Source organism: Girardinichthys multiradiatus, chromosome 20 (genome assembly GCF_021462225.1).
Source record: "Girardinichthys multiradiatus isolate DD_20200921_A chromosome 20, DD_fGirMul_XY1, whole genome shotgun sequence".
In the NCBI taxonomy this organism is placed as follows: domain Eukaryota; kingdom Metazoa; phylum Chordata; class Actinopteri; order Cyprinodontiformes; family Goodeidae; genus Girardinichthys; species Girardinichthys multiradiatus.
The window spans coordinates 32,783,139-32,800,350 of NC_061812.1; the positions used below are offsets into that span (position 1 = coordinate 32,783,139).

General features: G+C 41.8%; 1 protein-coding gene across 5 annotated transcripts in view; it reads right to left on the reverse strand.

The window, feature by feature from the left end:
- cpne5b (copine Vb) overlaps nucleotides 1-9,985 on the reverse strand; it is a 186,611-nt gene extending 176,626 nt beyond the window's left edge. For 3 of the 5 annotated variants that reach the window (XM_047346315.1, XM_047346314.1, XM_047346318.1), the window contains exon 1: nucleotides 9,500-9,960. In XM_047346315.1, coding sequence (XP_047202271.1) covers nucleotides 9,500-9,834 — 335 coding nt within the window. In that variant the 5' untranslated portion in view covers nucleotides 9,835-9,960. Of the gene's footprint in view, nucleotides 1-9,499 lie in introns of all 5 variants that reach the window. The other 2 variants (XM_047346317.1, XM_047346316.1) reach the window with 2 other exon arrangements.
- Nucleotides 9,986-17,212: the final 7,227 nt, after the last annotated feature.

Sequence of the window (17,212 nt, forward strand, 5' to 3'; positions counted from 1 at the left end):
TGAGGCGGCTGATGGGTACCGTGAGGCCAAGCGTGCTGCGGCCCGGGCTGTGGCAGAGGCAAAAACTCGGACCTGGGAGGAGTTCGGTGAGGCCATGGAGAAGGACTACCGGTTGGCCTCGAAGCGATTCTGGTAAACCGTCCGTCGCCTCAGGAGGAGGAAGCAGTGCTTCGCCAACACTGTTTATAGTGGGGGCGGGAGACTGCTGACCTCGACTGAGGATATTATCGGGCGGTGTAAGGAGTTCTTCGAGGATCTTCTCAATCCTGCCATCACGCATTCCGTGGTGGAAACAGAGGCTGGGGACTCGGGGTTGAACTCTTTCATCACCCAGGCTGAAGTCACCGAGGTGGTTAAAAAGCTCCGCGGTGGCAGGGCTTCGGGGGTAGATGAGATCCGCCCTGTGTACCTCAAATCTCTGGATGTTGTAGGGCTGTCATGGTTGACACGTCTCTTCAACATTGCGTGGCGGTCGGGGACAGTGCCTCTGGACTGGCAGACTGGGGTGCCTTCTTATGAAGGGGGACCACCACCCCAGTCTGAAGGGGGACCGGAGGGTGTGTTCCAACTACAGGGGGATCACACTCCTCAGCCTCCCTGGTAAGGCCTACGCCAGGGTATTGGAGAGGAGAGCCCGACCAATAGTCGAACCTCGGCTTCAGGAGGAGCAGTGTGGTTTTCGTCCCGGCTGTGGAACACTGGACCAGCTCTATACCCTCTACAGGGTGCTCGAGGGTTCATGGGAGTTTGCCGAACCGGTTCACATGTGTTTTGTGGACCTGGAGAAGGCATTCGACTGTGTCCCTCGTGATGCCCTGTGGGGGGTGCTCCAGGAGTATGGAATCGGGGGCCCTTTACTAGGGGCCATCCGGTCCCTGTACGAGCGGAGCAGGAGTTTGGTCCGCATTGCCGGCACTAAGTCGGACCTGTTCCCAGTGCATGTTGGACTCCGGCAGGGCTGCCCTTTGTCACCGGTCCTGTTCATAACTTTTATGGACAGGATTTCTAGACGCAGCCACGGGCCAGAGGGGGTCGGGTTTGGGGACCAGTGGATTTCGTCTCTTCTTTTTGCAGATGACGTGGTCCTGCTGGCCCCTCTAGCCAAGACCTACAGAATGCACTGGGGCAGTTCGCAGCCAAGTGTGAAGCGGCTGGGATGAAGATCATCTCCTCCAAATCCGAGGCCCTGGTTCTCGACCGGAAAAGGGTGGCTTGTCCTCTTCAGGTTGGAGGGGAGTTCCTGCCTCAAGTGGAGGAGTTCAAGTATTGCGGGGTCTTGTTCACAAGTGAGGGAAGAATGGAGCGGGAGATCAACAGACGGATCGGTGCGGCTGCCGCAGTAATGAGGGCACTGCGCCGGTCCGTTGTGGTGAACAGAGAGCTGAGCCGAAAAGCAAAGCTCTCGATTTACCAGTCGGTCTACGTTCCTACCCTCACCTACAGCCATGAACTTTGGGTCATGACCGAAAGAACGAGATCCCGGATACAAGCGGCTGAAATGAGCTTCCTCCGGAGGGTGGCCGGGCACTCCCTTAGAGATAGGGTGAGGAGCTCTGCCATCCGGGCGGAGCTCGGGCATCAATGTCGGATGCCTCTTGGACGCCTTCCTCAGGAGGTGTTCCAGGCATGTCCCACCGGGAGGAGGCCCAGGGGATGACCCAGGACACGCTGGAGGGACTATGTCTATGTCCCACAATGCTTTAAGGAACTGTGTGTTTAGTTTATGGCAATTTTGAAAATAAATATCATTAGTTATTAATAGTGTTTACTTTTATTTGTTCTTTTATTTTAAATTTAAAAAAGAGAGTGGATTGTTAAGTCAAAAATGTGTTAATTACTGAAACCATTCAATACAGAAAAAAAAAATTGGGGGGATTTTTGTCCATATCGTCCAGCTCTACATTACTGTGGTGGTTTAAAAACAATTAATTGACACTAAATGTTTAGTTAAAGGGTGTATTTATTTGTAAAGTCAAGTTGTACCAGCTGTTATTTCAGCTTTTAACCTTGTTCTCTCTTTTCTCTTCCTAGAAGCTACACCTGGCCTGGCTCTGTGTCTACCTGTGACACCTTTCTGGAGAGGGGAATTGTCCAAGCTTCTGCTGGCAACAACTTAATGCTCACCCTCTACCGATGATCCACATGGCCCTGTCTTTTAGTGTTTAACCCTTTCTCTCTCCTAGACATGGAAATTGACTGAGCTTTTACTGTGACTAACTCTATGTGCTCTCTTTCAGACTCTAACCTTGAAAACTGGCTCAGAGTTTATCTGTTCTTTCATTCTAGGTGAAACGACTAAAGGAGCTACATCCATTAACATTCACTTTTCCTTCCCATAGAAAGTACTTCTGGATCAGTGCTTCTGTGTTCTTTTTGTGTCTCTTCTCTGTTCTCTCAAACCCCCAGTCGGGCGTGGCAGATGGCCGCTCACACTGAGCCTGGTTCTGCTGGAGGTTTCTTCCTGTTAAAAGGGAGTTTTACCTCTCCGCTGTCGCTACATGCATGCTCAGTATGAGGGATAGCTGCAAAGTCAACGCCATTGACTGTCCACTGTCTCTACATGCTCATCCAGGAGGAGGGAATGCTGCAAGTCACTGACTGGATGCAATCTGCTGGGTTTCCTTAGATAGAAAAACTTTTGATCCAATTTGAATAAAAGGCTAACACCGACTGCACTATTCAATTGTTAGGATTAATTGGAATGTATGTACCTGATTGTTGTGAAGTGCCTTGGGACAACATGTGTTGTGAATTGGCGCTATATAAATAAAACTGAATTGAATTTAATTTAATTTAATTGAATTGAATTGAATTGAATCTAATATGCCTGCCCTGCATTCAAAACACATTGACATGTAGAAATAAAATGATTTAATGAATTATGAAAATATCAGTTTCTTTAATACTATTAAAACTGTATTTGGTGACAACACCAATGAAAAATCCAAGTTTTTTAGTGTCCATTTGCGACATATAAACCTTATCCTGTCTGAACTTTTAAGTTATCCGGATATTTTATCCAGGTAATTTGTTACCTGCTTATTAAACTCTTTGGATGGTTAGCATTAAGACAAGAGTTTGCATACACCTAAAACGTCAGTCAAAGGAATAATATGAGGCCTTTCCAATTTGATGAGCTTCTTTATTAAAAGCATTAGTACAGCACAGCTTAAAGTTTCTTCCCTGCTCGCAAAAACTACAGCTTCTCATGTATCCATGACATCATTTAATTAAGGGCATCTTTCATTTGCTGCTTCTTGCAAAGAGAAGAATGCACATATAAAACTAGAAGTGTTGGTGTTACTGCTGTGTGCACAATGTTTGACAAAAATAAACTGGTCATATTCTTGGTGAGGTGAGAACCCAAATCCTAGGAGAGAAGGGAAGACAGTCAGAAAGGTGTTGAAAGTGATGGAAAGACAAAACTGAAGCAGACTTACACAATTCATAGGAGGAAACAAGGAGGAGAAACCAACAGAGAGTAAAGTGACCAGGAGCACGAAGAGTAACAGGTAAACAGTAGGAATCACTAAACAGAGTAGTTGTATACCTCTGGAGGGTGATTACTGGGAGAAGTATTAGCTGAGTCTAATCAACACATGTGAAGCAGCTAAAACTGAGGTAGGCCTACTGAGGAAGAGTGACTAGAAATGATCAAGTAAACATTACAAGGAAACACAGAGGAAATTACTGAGCAAGACCAATATGGGAAAACACAGAAATCAATAAAATAATCACTAATCTGCCATGGATATGATATTTTTGTCTGTCTATCAAGAAGTTATCCCATATTCTTTGTTAGCTTTATTAATACACGTAACCTCATTAAGAAACAAAGTTTAATTCTCAAGAGAAAACCTTGTATTTGTAAAAAACAGATGTAAAAAAGATTTACTGAATGACTATTTCAGACTACTAATTAAACAGTAGTACGAGTTTGGGAGAAGATTAATCTGTTTAAGCAATTGATCTTTTGCCTATGCGGATTATCTCTACATCGCAGTTTAGTTGCAATACTTAAATTGCTTTTGATTTACCTTGCAAATAGTTAAAACTATAATTTGTTCTGAGTAAAGGCAGCACGACTACAACAAGTGGTTTCTGTACCACAGTTTGAAAAACATGGCATTAGAAGATTCCCTACTCTTCCATCCAGCTAGATATCTGCAACTGAATGGTAATGAGAGGTTAAAAATGGAGCGTATCGTCCAAAAATGGTCTACAGTCATAAAATGACAATTTTATTAACAAGTTTGACTGCAAAACACTGTAAAACTGAAATGAGTCATGTTAGGTGTTCAGTGTTTGCGATATCATTTTAAGCAGCTCCTTCTCTTCCACTGAAAGACCCACCTGGAATACACAAGGTAGCCTGTCTCTCCTCAGAGGGCTTTGAGAGACTGTTAAATGGGTACAGGCTACATTGGATACAAACGTCATTCTTTGTGTTGCTGAATTGACTGGTAAGAAAGTGGAGAGCAGACACTGACTTGCCTGTGAATGGCTTTGCGGGGATTTCAGATAGTGCTGAATGGAGGACGGTGGCTTTGTGGCAGATGGATATACACCTCTGCTCTCCTGCGCACACTGCATCTGTTTTGTCTTCTCATTTACCTTTGGCAACAAGACCACTGACCGTGGGATTTTAAACACTAGTTTAAGAGAAACCCCAGGCCAGAGTTTGGAGGAAACAATCTGGCCCTTTTTTGGACTGTCAACCTGTCCTCCCAGTTTTGTTCCTCCAACACATATCTTGAAGGCCACGTTTAACAAAACAAACACACAACAATAAAAGTGTTGCATAAAACACTGAGAAAAATGTGAGCTGAACTCAAAAGTCTTAACTCGCTGCACCAAATACTTGTGCACTTTTGTTGTAATTAAACATCCTGTCTTTAATAAAGTGCCTTGCAAAAGTATTCATACTCTATGAATGCTTTCCCATTTCGTCATGTTATATCCACAAACGTCAATGTCCTTTATTGAGATTTTATATCATAGACAACATCAGTGAAGCAGCCAAAAGCCCCACAGCAATTCTGGAGGAGCTGCAGAATTTTACAGCTCAGGTATGAAAATCTGTCAACAGGACAACTATGACTTATGCACCCCTAAAATCTGACATTTTTAGAAAAGAGGCACCAAGGATTTAAATATTGGTAAAAAAAATTAAAAAAAAGCCATAGGAACACCTGGTAACAGTTAGCAACAAAACATCAAGGGGACAGATCAAACATAGGTAGGAAGGCACTTTGGTAACATGACCCCAGATTTAACATTCTGGCCTATATGGGAACACTATGTGTGTTAGAAAACTACAAGCATGCCAGTCTGGACACACCATGTCCATGGGAAACTCAGTAGCCTCATCCTATGGAGATGCTTTTTTCAATGAGGACAAGGTAGAGTTGATAGGAGGATTGATGGAGCCTAAAACTGGGTAATACTGGTAAAATATTTGTTAGAGGCTGCAAAACGCTTAAGGTTCACCTTCTGAAATGACAATAAGCCTTAAAGTACAGCTAGAGCCACAATGTAAAATTTTAGATCAAAGCATATTCATGGGTTAGATATGAATGTTACTTCTAGAAATAAATTGAAATAGGACTTGCAGGACTTGGAATGTTATTCACACACTATCCAATCTGTCTGAGTTTGTTGTTTTTCAAAGAAGAATGAATTTACTGATGCATTTACTTTACTTCTACAAATACTGATTGAGTACTGAATATGCACACTACACATGTTTATGTGTATAAATATTTAAAAACCATGTATAATTTGCCTAAGTGCTTCAGTAGAAGGAAAGTAGACTTCTTTTCTAGTTTCTTGAAGACCTATTGCCTCTCATCCACAAGGCTTCTTTAGTTCTGAACATGGCTGAAAGTAACAGGCTTACAAGTTGTAGTCAGAGCAATCACAATAATAGGGACATTAAAGTCAATAACAGGGCTATTAGGACAGGTAAGTCATCAACCCTACCCTTTATCAGCTTAACGTTTGAGTCAGTGTTGCCTAAAAATCCAAAGATGTCCCTAAAAATGCCATTTGACTTGTTTTATATATCTACACCAGCATATTATTTTCTTTCATCACAACCCAATAAAATACATAGAAGTTTCTGCTGGTGAGTGAATGTTCAGGGGACCCTCAGAACCACATGGTTGCATGTCTAACCACTCTCTCCACCCCACTTCCTGTCTGCCTACTTTGGAAAAATAACAAATAATAAGGCCACTAGTGCCAGAAAAAGTGAATGTTCAAAAGTGAATATGCAAAGTTACTGTTTGTGAAAAATGTATTTATAGAAGCAAAAATGAAACACAGAACATAATTTATTTCTAAAAGCCTTATTTGTACCCTCTCAACACCAAACGCTTGACTTGTCTTTCGAAACTGAATGAATGATCAACCAATTCCATCTAATTTACCCCCATTTGCATGATCAAGAGCCCACCCACCCCTGTTTAAAACTGGTCCCGATAATGGCACGTTGTCAAAAGCAGGGCTGTAGCTTGTAATAAGGGGTATTTACCCCCAGGGAACAGCAATCATCATGGATGGGGGCATCACAGAGCGCACACACTTGAAGGAAGTGCAAACACCACCGAACACAGAAGCTTTTCCTGAAAGGGAATCTGACTCATGGAACATCTGGGCAAAGGATTTAGTGGATTGACAAGGTTATGAGGTGACATGAAGGTGGCTGAGTTTATTTCTTCTGCTTCCTGAAAAACTGAAACAGTTACAAAACTAGCAGTTGTGGAAATAAGAAAAAACATCTTGCTACTTTTCTACTATCAAGCATGTGTTTGGACGACTTTCATTTGTAAGAGCTAAGGATCCATCACCCCGAAACACCAGATAATTCTAACTCTCTAAACCCTGAATATTCAGCAAGAGAGTCAGCCAAGTCTGACTGAGGGGATGCTTTATTGTTATTGAGCAGAATAACTAGTACACATTTTACAGTCATGGAAGACACATCAGAAGAAGACCTGCAGTGTTTTCTCATCATAAGATGTAAGGAGTTGGCAAACAGACACCAAGCACACCCTGAGCATTTCTGGAAACAGGTCCTGAACATTTATAGTTATAAAATATTCTCACCAAACTGCTTGAAGAAAAAGTGGTGAAGATTTCATAGAATTTAATGAAAAGACTGAAGCAGGCAGATTAGCATGGATCAGCTCTGCTTTGGGCTTGTGTTGCACCACCTTTGTATCAAGAATATTTATTGGTAAAGGAATAAAAGCATTCAGTTCAATACTTAAAAACAAAAAACAAATCCTGGGTAACAGAAATAAATATATTTTTTAAATTGGGATAAAAACAGTATTTAGAAAAAATGCCTTCTCTTCTTAAGGCGATTCTTAATATGCCTTAAAATTAATAGTGTAAAACTTCAAAAAAATTGGCCCCTAAAAGAAACGAATATTTTCTGGGAAGTTTATTGATATATAGTTCTCTGCCTAGCGTGGCATGGGAGGGTGTCATGAGGCAAAAAAATAAAAGAAAATAAGTTAATTTTCATTTGTGTCTGATTTATATTTTATAATGCCTGCAAGTCCAGGTATTAAAAAGCTTCTTCTGTATTTTTTTGAAGGAGTCTAGACCGCATCTGCTCATCTCTAGGGCAAAATCCATAATATTGTGTGTGAGTATACAATTGTGTCGTATATTTGTATGGGAATGTGGCAGCAGAGGGAGGGATTCAATCAGGGCACCATTCATGCAGGAACAGTGACTGAATTTCTCAATATAGACACAAAGTGATGACTGCATGTAATACAGCACAATAATCTCCCAAGTACATTTTTTGAAAGAAGTGACAAACTCAACCAGAAAAAAACTAAAAGAATGTATTTTTAAGCACAAGGTTTGCAAGCCACTGCACATCAAGCATGATCACACCAGGAGCTGTGAGCTTAATTACTGTAAGCCACATGCTCTTTTCATCTTCCATATGATTTGCATTGAAAATGTACATCTTCTGCTCATCAAATGGATGCTTTTCTAGAGAAACACTGGCAACGAAGCAGGAGGGAATAGAACCAACTGTCCAATTCCAATTACTGTTTTTTTCTCAAACTCCTCTTCTCATTGCAAGATAGAATGATCACCACCACCCTTCTAATTCCTACTTTTCCAACACACATCAAAATGGGGACATACTGCTGCTTATCAGTGGAATCCTTTGCATAAATGCAGGGGGGGGGGGGATTGAGCTTATCATTTACCTGAATGGTGCTTAACTGTGCATCATGTATGATGTAAGCACAGTTGGCTCGACTTAACAGGCTGGAAAGGTTCAAATCCAAAATTTATGTCAGGCTGTGCCTGGTGCTGAAGCTGGTATTTTGCTACTCATCCTTTCTCCATTTAAACTGACTCCTTACTAAAGATTTCCATTTGCAACATAATTGTTGTTCATTCAGCAAATTTCTTGAAAGGGTCTGTATTTTTCTTCTTTCCGCTCTGAGCTAAGACATGTTGAAGCAAGCTTCTCTGAAGGTCAGAGAGCCCATCAATAATGCACTCACTGCTTGTTATAACTCAAACTCGCTCAGTTCTGATGGCTCACCAACCTAAAACTCAGCATCAAAGAGCAGAAAGATGTGTGTGTGTGTGTGTGTGTGTGTGTGTGTGTGTGTGTGTGTGTGTGTGTGTGTGTGGCGTATTTAAGAGATGAAGAGTATGGTGAGCTCTGACAAAAAAAAAAATTACTTCCGTTTGGAAATGGAGTGACTGTATTAAGCTTGATCTGGTCTAGCAGGCATATTTTAAAAAAATACTTTTATGAAAATAAAACACTAAAATATTACAGAATCGGTAGCGAGCTTAAGGCCAGGGACACGGGCGCAGTGTGAATGTGATGGAAAGCTTTGAAAATTTAACGGTCTGTTTTTTAAGAATGTGGCAGGAGAAGGGTTGAGGCTTTCAGTGGTCTGTTGTAGTCAGTTACTGTACACACCTGCAGTATGAGAGAGGCTTACAGATGAAAAGATGCTGTTGAATAATATATGATTGTACTAGAGCTGATCTAAGACTTTAGATGGACCTTAGCACAATTTCACTTGGGGAGCCCATTTCAAGCCGTATATGCATATTATAAAGTGGTTGTCTGTCATTTAGATGTTATGACACTAATTTGCCTTGGTCCCATTTCCATTAAGTGGATGCAACCCCCCCCAACCCCCCCAAAAAAAAAAAAAAAAAAAAACTTGTCCAGGTACTAACAAACGTTATCTATGTACTGTTTTTATGATAAAAAGAACGACATGCAAAAAAGGCAATAAAACACTTAGGGGCAGAAATGACAAATCACCCCACCACCTTCCCCCCTACACACACACACAACCCGAAGTTACTTAAAGGTTGCGTTTTTGCATCGCTGTGCCACTAAATAATCCCCACAGAAAGGGTGGGGCTCTTTCACAACTTTCCCCGCACGCCGTCCCGATTCCCGAACTTTTCATTCAGCTCCGGGGCTGCTCACCTGCAGGAGACGGTGATCTCCACTTTCGTGGCCGGAATGTTGCCGGTGATCGGGTCAAAGTCGTACACCGATGACATGTCCTCCACCTTGTCCATAACGTCCCCCTCCATCATCTCCATCGTGGGAGCCCGCGCCGGCTCCGGTGTGATCCGAGAGGCACACAGCCTGGCCCCAACGGAGCGCGTCGAGTCTCCCCTGGTGACTCCTGAGACCAGATCGGAGACCAGACGGCCTCCGGTCCGACCGGGTGAGGCAGCCACTTCACAGATGTTGAAGCTGGAGAGGATGGAGGGGAGTGAGCAGTGAGTGAATGAAAACACCCGCATAAAAATCATAAAATAAAATAAAACTGTAGCGGACTTAGTTAACTCGCCAAGCAGCTTGAATATCTAAATGCTGAGATTACTGTTGCTGCTCACCGACCTGCTGCACATCGCATGGGGAGGTGGACCTGCTCTTTGATTTTCTCCTCTGTCTGTGCGCACAGCGGAGCGTGTGAGAAGAAAAGACCTGATAGCTGCACTTAAACCCACCCATCCTCCTCCCACATGGAATTACACTCAAGTGCTGCCAACCCAACCCATATACCCCGGTGCTGCTGCTGCTGCTGCTGTCACCCTGCAGAAGAGGAGCTGTATGGGAGAACTGGCAATTTAATTACAATGTGATGTTATGTTGTGTTACAGATGTTTTGCTTTGTGGCAGTATATCCCATATTTTTAATTTAAAAAAACGTTAACTCACCGCTTAACGCATAGTTTTGTGTGTAAATAGGATGTAGTTGCAGATACGTTATGTGAAAGCTGTTAAAAACACCAAAAAATAGATTTCTGTCATCGTTAGATGACAGGCTTTACTTTAAAAAATGACATTCTAATGCCTCACTTGATAAATTCAAATGAAATTGTGAAATGGTGACTTAAGCAAATATATCACAACGAAATCACGTCGTAGATGCTGTTATGTTTTATAAGTCATTTAAACTGGTTGGGGGAACCCTGTTGGGCAGGAGTTTCCGCAGTTAGGGTATTTGTTTCAATGTTTTTGATATGGGTGATAAGACTAACTGCTCAGAGGGGCATAGCTAAGGGGGCATCATTAATACTGGAAAGAAAAATTCTTAAAAATGCAGTGGTCTTGTGCACCTTGAACATGTTTTTCTGTTGCCAATTTGCTTGTTTAGTTTTGGGGAAATTCAGTTTTAGTTCAATTCAATTTCTTTACAAAGTGCCAACTCAGAACACATATAGTCTGAAGGCTCTTAAGAGGCACTTTCCTAAGGCAAAAAAAAAAAAGAAAATTTAATTGAATCGTAGAGACAGTTTCTATGTCAAGTACATGCATTCCAAATTGATCCTAGTTATTGAATAATGCTGTACAGTTCAGTTTTTATACAGATTGGTTAAAATGTTTTCTTTCTAAGGAATCCCGGCAGATTGCATCAAGTCACTGACTTGCAGCATTCACTCCTCCTGGATGAACTTGTTGCAAATGTGGACAGTTGCTTTCATTGTATCATCTATAGAAGGAGAACTTGAAGTTGTTGGCAGCATTAGCTCAGCCAAAGCCTCCCTCCAAGAAGAATGCCAGACTAGATGAAGCTTCTATGAAGAGAAAAAGCTGAGAGAGAACATAAGATTAAAAGCTCAAATAACAGCAAATAGTGCAAAATAGGAGAGTAGTATGAGAATATAGAAGAGTGAGGAAAAGTTGTCATTAAGTATTTCAGCAGCCTAAGCCTACAGGTCCTTCTCAAAATATTAGCATATTGTGATAAAGTTCATTATTTTCCATAATGTCATGATGAAAATTTAACATTCATATATTTTAGATTCATTGCACACTAACTGAAATATTTCAGGTCTTTTATTGTCTTAATACGGATGATTTTGGCATACAGCTCATGAAAACCCAAAATTCCTATCTCACAAAATTAGCATATTTCATCCGACCAATAAAAGAAAAGTGTTTTTAATACAAAAAACGTCAACCTTCAAATAATCATGTACAGTTATGCACTCAATACTTGGTCGGGAATCCTTTGGCAGAAAGGACTGCTTCAATGCGGCGTGGCATGGAGGCAATCAGCCTGTGGCACTGCTGAGGTCTTATGGAGGCCCAGGATGCTTCGATAGCGGCCTTTAGCTCATCCAGATTGTTGGGTCTTGAGTCTCTCAACGTTCTCTTCACAATATCCCACAGATTCTCTATGGGGTTCAGGTCAGGAGAGTTGGCAGGCCAATTGAGCACAGTGATACCATGGTCAGTAAACCATTTGCCAGTGGTTTTGGCACTGTGAGCAGGTGCCAGGTCGTGCTGAAAAATGAAATCTTCATCTCCATAAAGCTTTTCAGCAGATGGAAGCATGAAGTGCTCCAAAATCTCCTGATAGCTAGCTGCATTGACCCTGCCCTTGATAAAACACAGTGGACCAACACCAGCAGCTGACACGGCACCCCAGACCATCACTGACTGTGGGTACTTGACACTGGACTTCTGGCATTTTGGCATTTCCTTCTCCCCAGTCTTCCTCCAGACTTTGGCACCTTGATTTCCGAATGACATGCAGAATTTGCTTTCATCCGAAAAAAGTACTTTGGACCACTGAGCAACAGTCCAGTGCTGCTTCTCTGTAGCCCAGGTCTGGGGAATGCGGCACCTGTAGCCCATTTCCTGCACACGCCTGTGCACGGTGGCTCTGGATGTTTCTACTCCAGACTCAGTCCACTGCTTCCGCAGGTCCCCCAAGGTCTGGAATCGGCCCTTCTCCACAATCTTCCTCAGGGTCCGGTCACCTCTTCTCGTTGTGCAGCGTTTTCTGCCACACTTTTTCCTTCCCACAGACTTCCCATTGAGGTGCCTTGATTCAGCACTCTGGGAACAGCCTATTCGTTCAGAAATTTCTTTCTGTGTCTTACCCTCTTGCTTGAGGGTGTCAATAGTGGCCTTCTGGACAGCAGTCAGGTCGGCAGTCTTACCCATGATTGGGGTTTTGAGTGATGAACCAGGCTGGGAGTTTTAAAGGCCTCAGGAATCTTTTGCAGGTGTTTAGAGTTAACTTGTTGATTCAGATGATTAGGTTCATAGCTCGTTTAGAGACCCTTTTAATGATATGCTAATTTTGTGAGATAGGAATTTTGGGTTTTCATGAGCTGTATGCCAAAATCATCCGTATTAAGACAATAAAAGACCTGAAATATTTCAGTTAGTGTGCAATGAATCTAAAATATATGAATGTTAAATTTTCATCATGACATTATGGAAAATAATGAATTTTATCACAATATGCTAATTTTTTGAGAAGGACCTGTATGTCAGCATAACTGCAGAGATAGCTCAGGATAACCTAACCCCCTCTAAACTATAAGCTTTATCAAAATGTGAAGTTTTAAGCCAAAAGTAGACAAGGTTACTGCCTCACGAATTAAAACTGGGTGCTGGTTCCACAGTAGAGGAGCCTGTTAACAAAAAGGTCTGCCTCCCATTCTACTTTTAGAAACTCTAGGAACCACCAATAAACCCTGCAGTCTGGGAGCAAAATGCTCTTTTAGGAACATCTGGAACAATCGAATCTCTGATCTATGATGGGATTTGATTATTAAGGGATTTCAGAAATTGGGCGACCCCTGTGTTGTTGTAAGCAATGTAAAAAATTCAGAAAAACCCATTAAATATTAGGTTCATACAAAAGAAATTACAAGTAAATACCAAAAATTAGCATTGTTTTACTAATTTAACAGAATATATATAACAGAAATATGTATACTAACTCAGAAAAATTTTGTACACCTAGCTACACCCTAATAGCTAGTCTTACCACTTTGGCTGAATAACTTTAATGAGTTGCTTTGTAGCAATCTACCAGTCTCTCACATTGATCCGAGGAAAGTTTTTGCCACTCGTCACCATCAGCTATGGCTCCTTTTTTTCACATGACTGTATTTTACCTTTCATAATTATGCAAAAATATTGATTAAAATCTAACAAAACAAAATGTATGCAAATTATTACTATAATGCTGTGAAAAAAATGTAACAGTGTTTTATCAGTTCATGATTGTACAGCAATTCAGGAGAACGACTAGCAGTTCTGGCTTTAAAAGTAAGATTAATCATTAGAAGTTAATCACATACAGATTGAAAAGTCTGTTGTACCTCTAAGACATATTTTACTGAATATGCTAAACTTACACATCTGCCCATCTGCAAAGAAAAGCAACCAGATTATCACTTTAGGATAACAGCTATTCTTAACTGTGTCAGTGTCTGTCTTCTTCAAACCCTCCACCTCACTGTTTATCTCACTTGTTCTGACACTTCTCATTGCTCTCCGTCTCTTCTCATGAATAAACCAAACATCCAAAAGCAAATGAACAGTAACACTTGTGGTCATGAATGAACCTCTAACCAGCTGGTTGCCATAGATTACTGGACTGCATCCGGAAACAAATCACTTCGTAATAACTTGGAAAGCTGCAGTTTTTGTTATTATGGTCAGATACATCGCATTTTCTGTGTCATTGCACCTTTTGCTTTTTTTGTGTTTTTGGTCTTTTTTACACATATCTCACGCGCACAGGGGGAGACACAAACAGGCATAAAGCATTTCACCGCCTTTCATGAAAGGCTGCTGAAGCACACAGCTCTTTTTCCTGCGTAGAACACCTAATGTCTGGATTCTGAAAATCAATTTACACTGGCACAGGATGCTTCTGCCCACACAGCCCTCCAGCTCCGCATCAGAAATGCACATGCACATGCGCGCAATCATTCTTTCAGAAGTACGCAGAGCTGTGCACACATAAAACCAAATTATTTTCTCATATGTCACTGAACGACCCATAAACAGAGATAAAAAAGGCATACACATCCACACACACACACACAAGCCCTTCTCTCCCTCTCTTCTGGATGATTCATGTATTTTAAGGGTTGGGTGTTCAGTGTGGGTGAGCGTGTTATTGCAGATGTTCCACAGAGTGGGCTGGCTGGCGCAGAGTTGGGGAACCAAAAGGGAAAAAAATGTACATAAAGGATAAACAAGGCATGATCAAGATCAGTTTGGTCTTGTAGACAGGAAATAAAAATTGTGTTTCAAACATAAACTCAGTTTTAAATTGATCCCCTTTTAATATCTGGCCCAAAAACGAAGGGTGCTTTGATAAGAGTGGGAATAAAAAACAGTAATTGTTTGACCCATGATTACTAAGTATTTCTGAATTACTGTGCATTGCAACGGTATTCACACCCCTTGAAAATGTTCTGATTTTGTCTTAACTGTGATACACACAGCAAATAAATCCATCCATCCATTGACTGTACCCGCTTATCCTTGCAGGGTCGTGGGGGAGCTGGTCCCTGTCTCCAGGGGTCATTGAGCAAGAGGCGGGGTAAACCCTGGACAGGTCGCCAGATGGACAGCAGATGATACATCAATTTCAGAAGTTCTTATAAGTAAAACTCTCAGAAGTGTGCTTTGAGGAGATCCTCAAAGTACTTGTTGAAGAGGCGTGTCAACCATGACAGCCCTACAACATCCAGAGACTTGAGTTACTCAGGGCGAATCTCATCTACCCCCGAAGCCCTGCCACCATAGAGCTTTTTAACCACCTCGGTGACTTCAGCCTGGGTGATGAAAGAGTCCAACCCCGAGTCCCCCCCCTCTGTTTCCACCAGGGAATGCGTGATAGCAGGATTGAGGAGATCCTCAAAGTACTCTTTCCACAGCCCGATAATGTCCCCAGTCGGGGTCAGCAGCCTCCCACCCCCACTGTAAACAGTGTTGGCAAGCACTGCTTCCCCCTCCTGAGGCGCCGGACGTTTTGCCAGAATCACTTCGAGGCCAGCCGGTAGTCCTTCTCCATGGCCTCACCGAACTCCTCTCAGGCCCGGGTTTTGCCTCTGCCACAGCCCGGGCCGCAGCACGTTTGGCCTCACGGTACCTGTCAGCCACCTCAGGAGTCCCACAAGCCAACCACAGCCGATAGGACTCCTTCTTCAGCTTGACAGCGTCCCTTACTTCCGGTGTCTACCACCTGATCCAGAAGTAACAATTTAAATGAATTGGTAATTAATGGGTCTCTGTTGAACTTGATAGCATGCTAAGGTAATGTTGTCATTTGAAACCACTGTGGTGGAGCAGGAAAGAATGTAAAACATGCAGGGCAATGGGCCTTGAGAACAAGGATTGAGGTCCTCTGCTCTAACACATTTTTTGTTCCAAGACTATCCACCTTTTGGTTCCATCCAACATTCCCATCAATTCTTACTAACTTCCCTGTCCCTACTGATAAAATCATACCCACTGCCTGATGCCGCCACCACCATGTTTCATGTTGGGCATACAGTGTACAGAGGGATGGCAGTACCAGTTTTTTTTTTACATATGTTTGCCTGTACATTGTCTGTGGCAAATACAAACCAGACTTCTTTTGGCTTTTTTAAAATGCTTTCTTCTTGCCACATTCAGTTAAGGCCAGATTTTTAGAGTTTATGACAAAAAGTTTTAAAGTTAACAAATTCTTCCACCTGAGTTGTTCATCTCTGTCTCACCCCCAGAGTTACAGGGGGCCACTAAGTTACATATTTTAATAATTGTCTCCTTGCTAGGTCTGTCAGTTTAAGTTTGCAGTTGTGCCATACTTTTTCCATTTTTGGTGGATGGATTGGACAGTGCTCTGTGAGATCTTCAAAGCTTGGGATATTGTTTTATAACCAAACCCTGCTTTAAAATGTTAGCTTAAAACAAATCTCTGACATATCTGTTGTATTCATTGGTGTAAGGAGCATTTATACCGAGATTAAATTACACTACTGAACTTTATTCACTAGTTAGGTGACAAGGCAATTGTTTGCACTGGATTTTATTTACGGGTACAAGTATGCACTACCTTATGTTGCTCTGTTATTATAAAATCCTAATAAAAGACACTTAAAAGTCTGTGGCTGCCACTTTGTGGCATCAGCTACAGCAAAAAATAAATTCCTAACTCAGTTATATAGAGAACCACTTTCTAATAAACAGCTGACATTTCAAAATAATGAAGGCAGAATGATTAGCACTCGTTACCACCAGTAACCCTGGTGCATCAATTCCTATTTCTGTCTGTCAAACAGTTTCTAAAACTGACTGTGCTGCATTTTGATTAGGCTCAGTAAAACAATTAAAAAGAATTTTGAACTTTTAATGAATTACATCAGAGTGGGCCACTTTAAGTTGAATTTTCAACAAAAAGGACTACCAAAGCGGATGTCAGTTTAAATGCTGTTGTCATCCAACTGCAGTGGACCAGGAGGTGGTCAGTGCTTTGTTCTGCTGGTGACATTAATAACACCATAGGGGGATTCAAATGTATCGTCTCCAACATCCCAATCCTTCTCTTTCAGGCTTCCTGCAGTTTTCTCAGCACTAATTACTGTGTTTTTCTGACTTGCGTCATGCTATCCAAAAATATTGCCTTTCTGGCAGCAATTATGCAAAAGTAAACAAATGTCCTGTCAAGTAAATGTCTGATGGCATTGTTTTTCGTTTTTCTGTTTTTATAAGTGTAATTTCAAAAACATACTGTATCTCATTAGGTCATATATTTATTCTTTGACATCTCATTGTAAGGCTATTCTGAGCTGTTAATTGGAGTAGTTGGATTTTCAGCTGTCCTGAGAGAAGCGGGTGGTTTTCCTCTCAAAGTTTGACATCAGCTAGTCATTTCAGAGC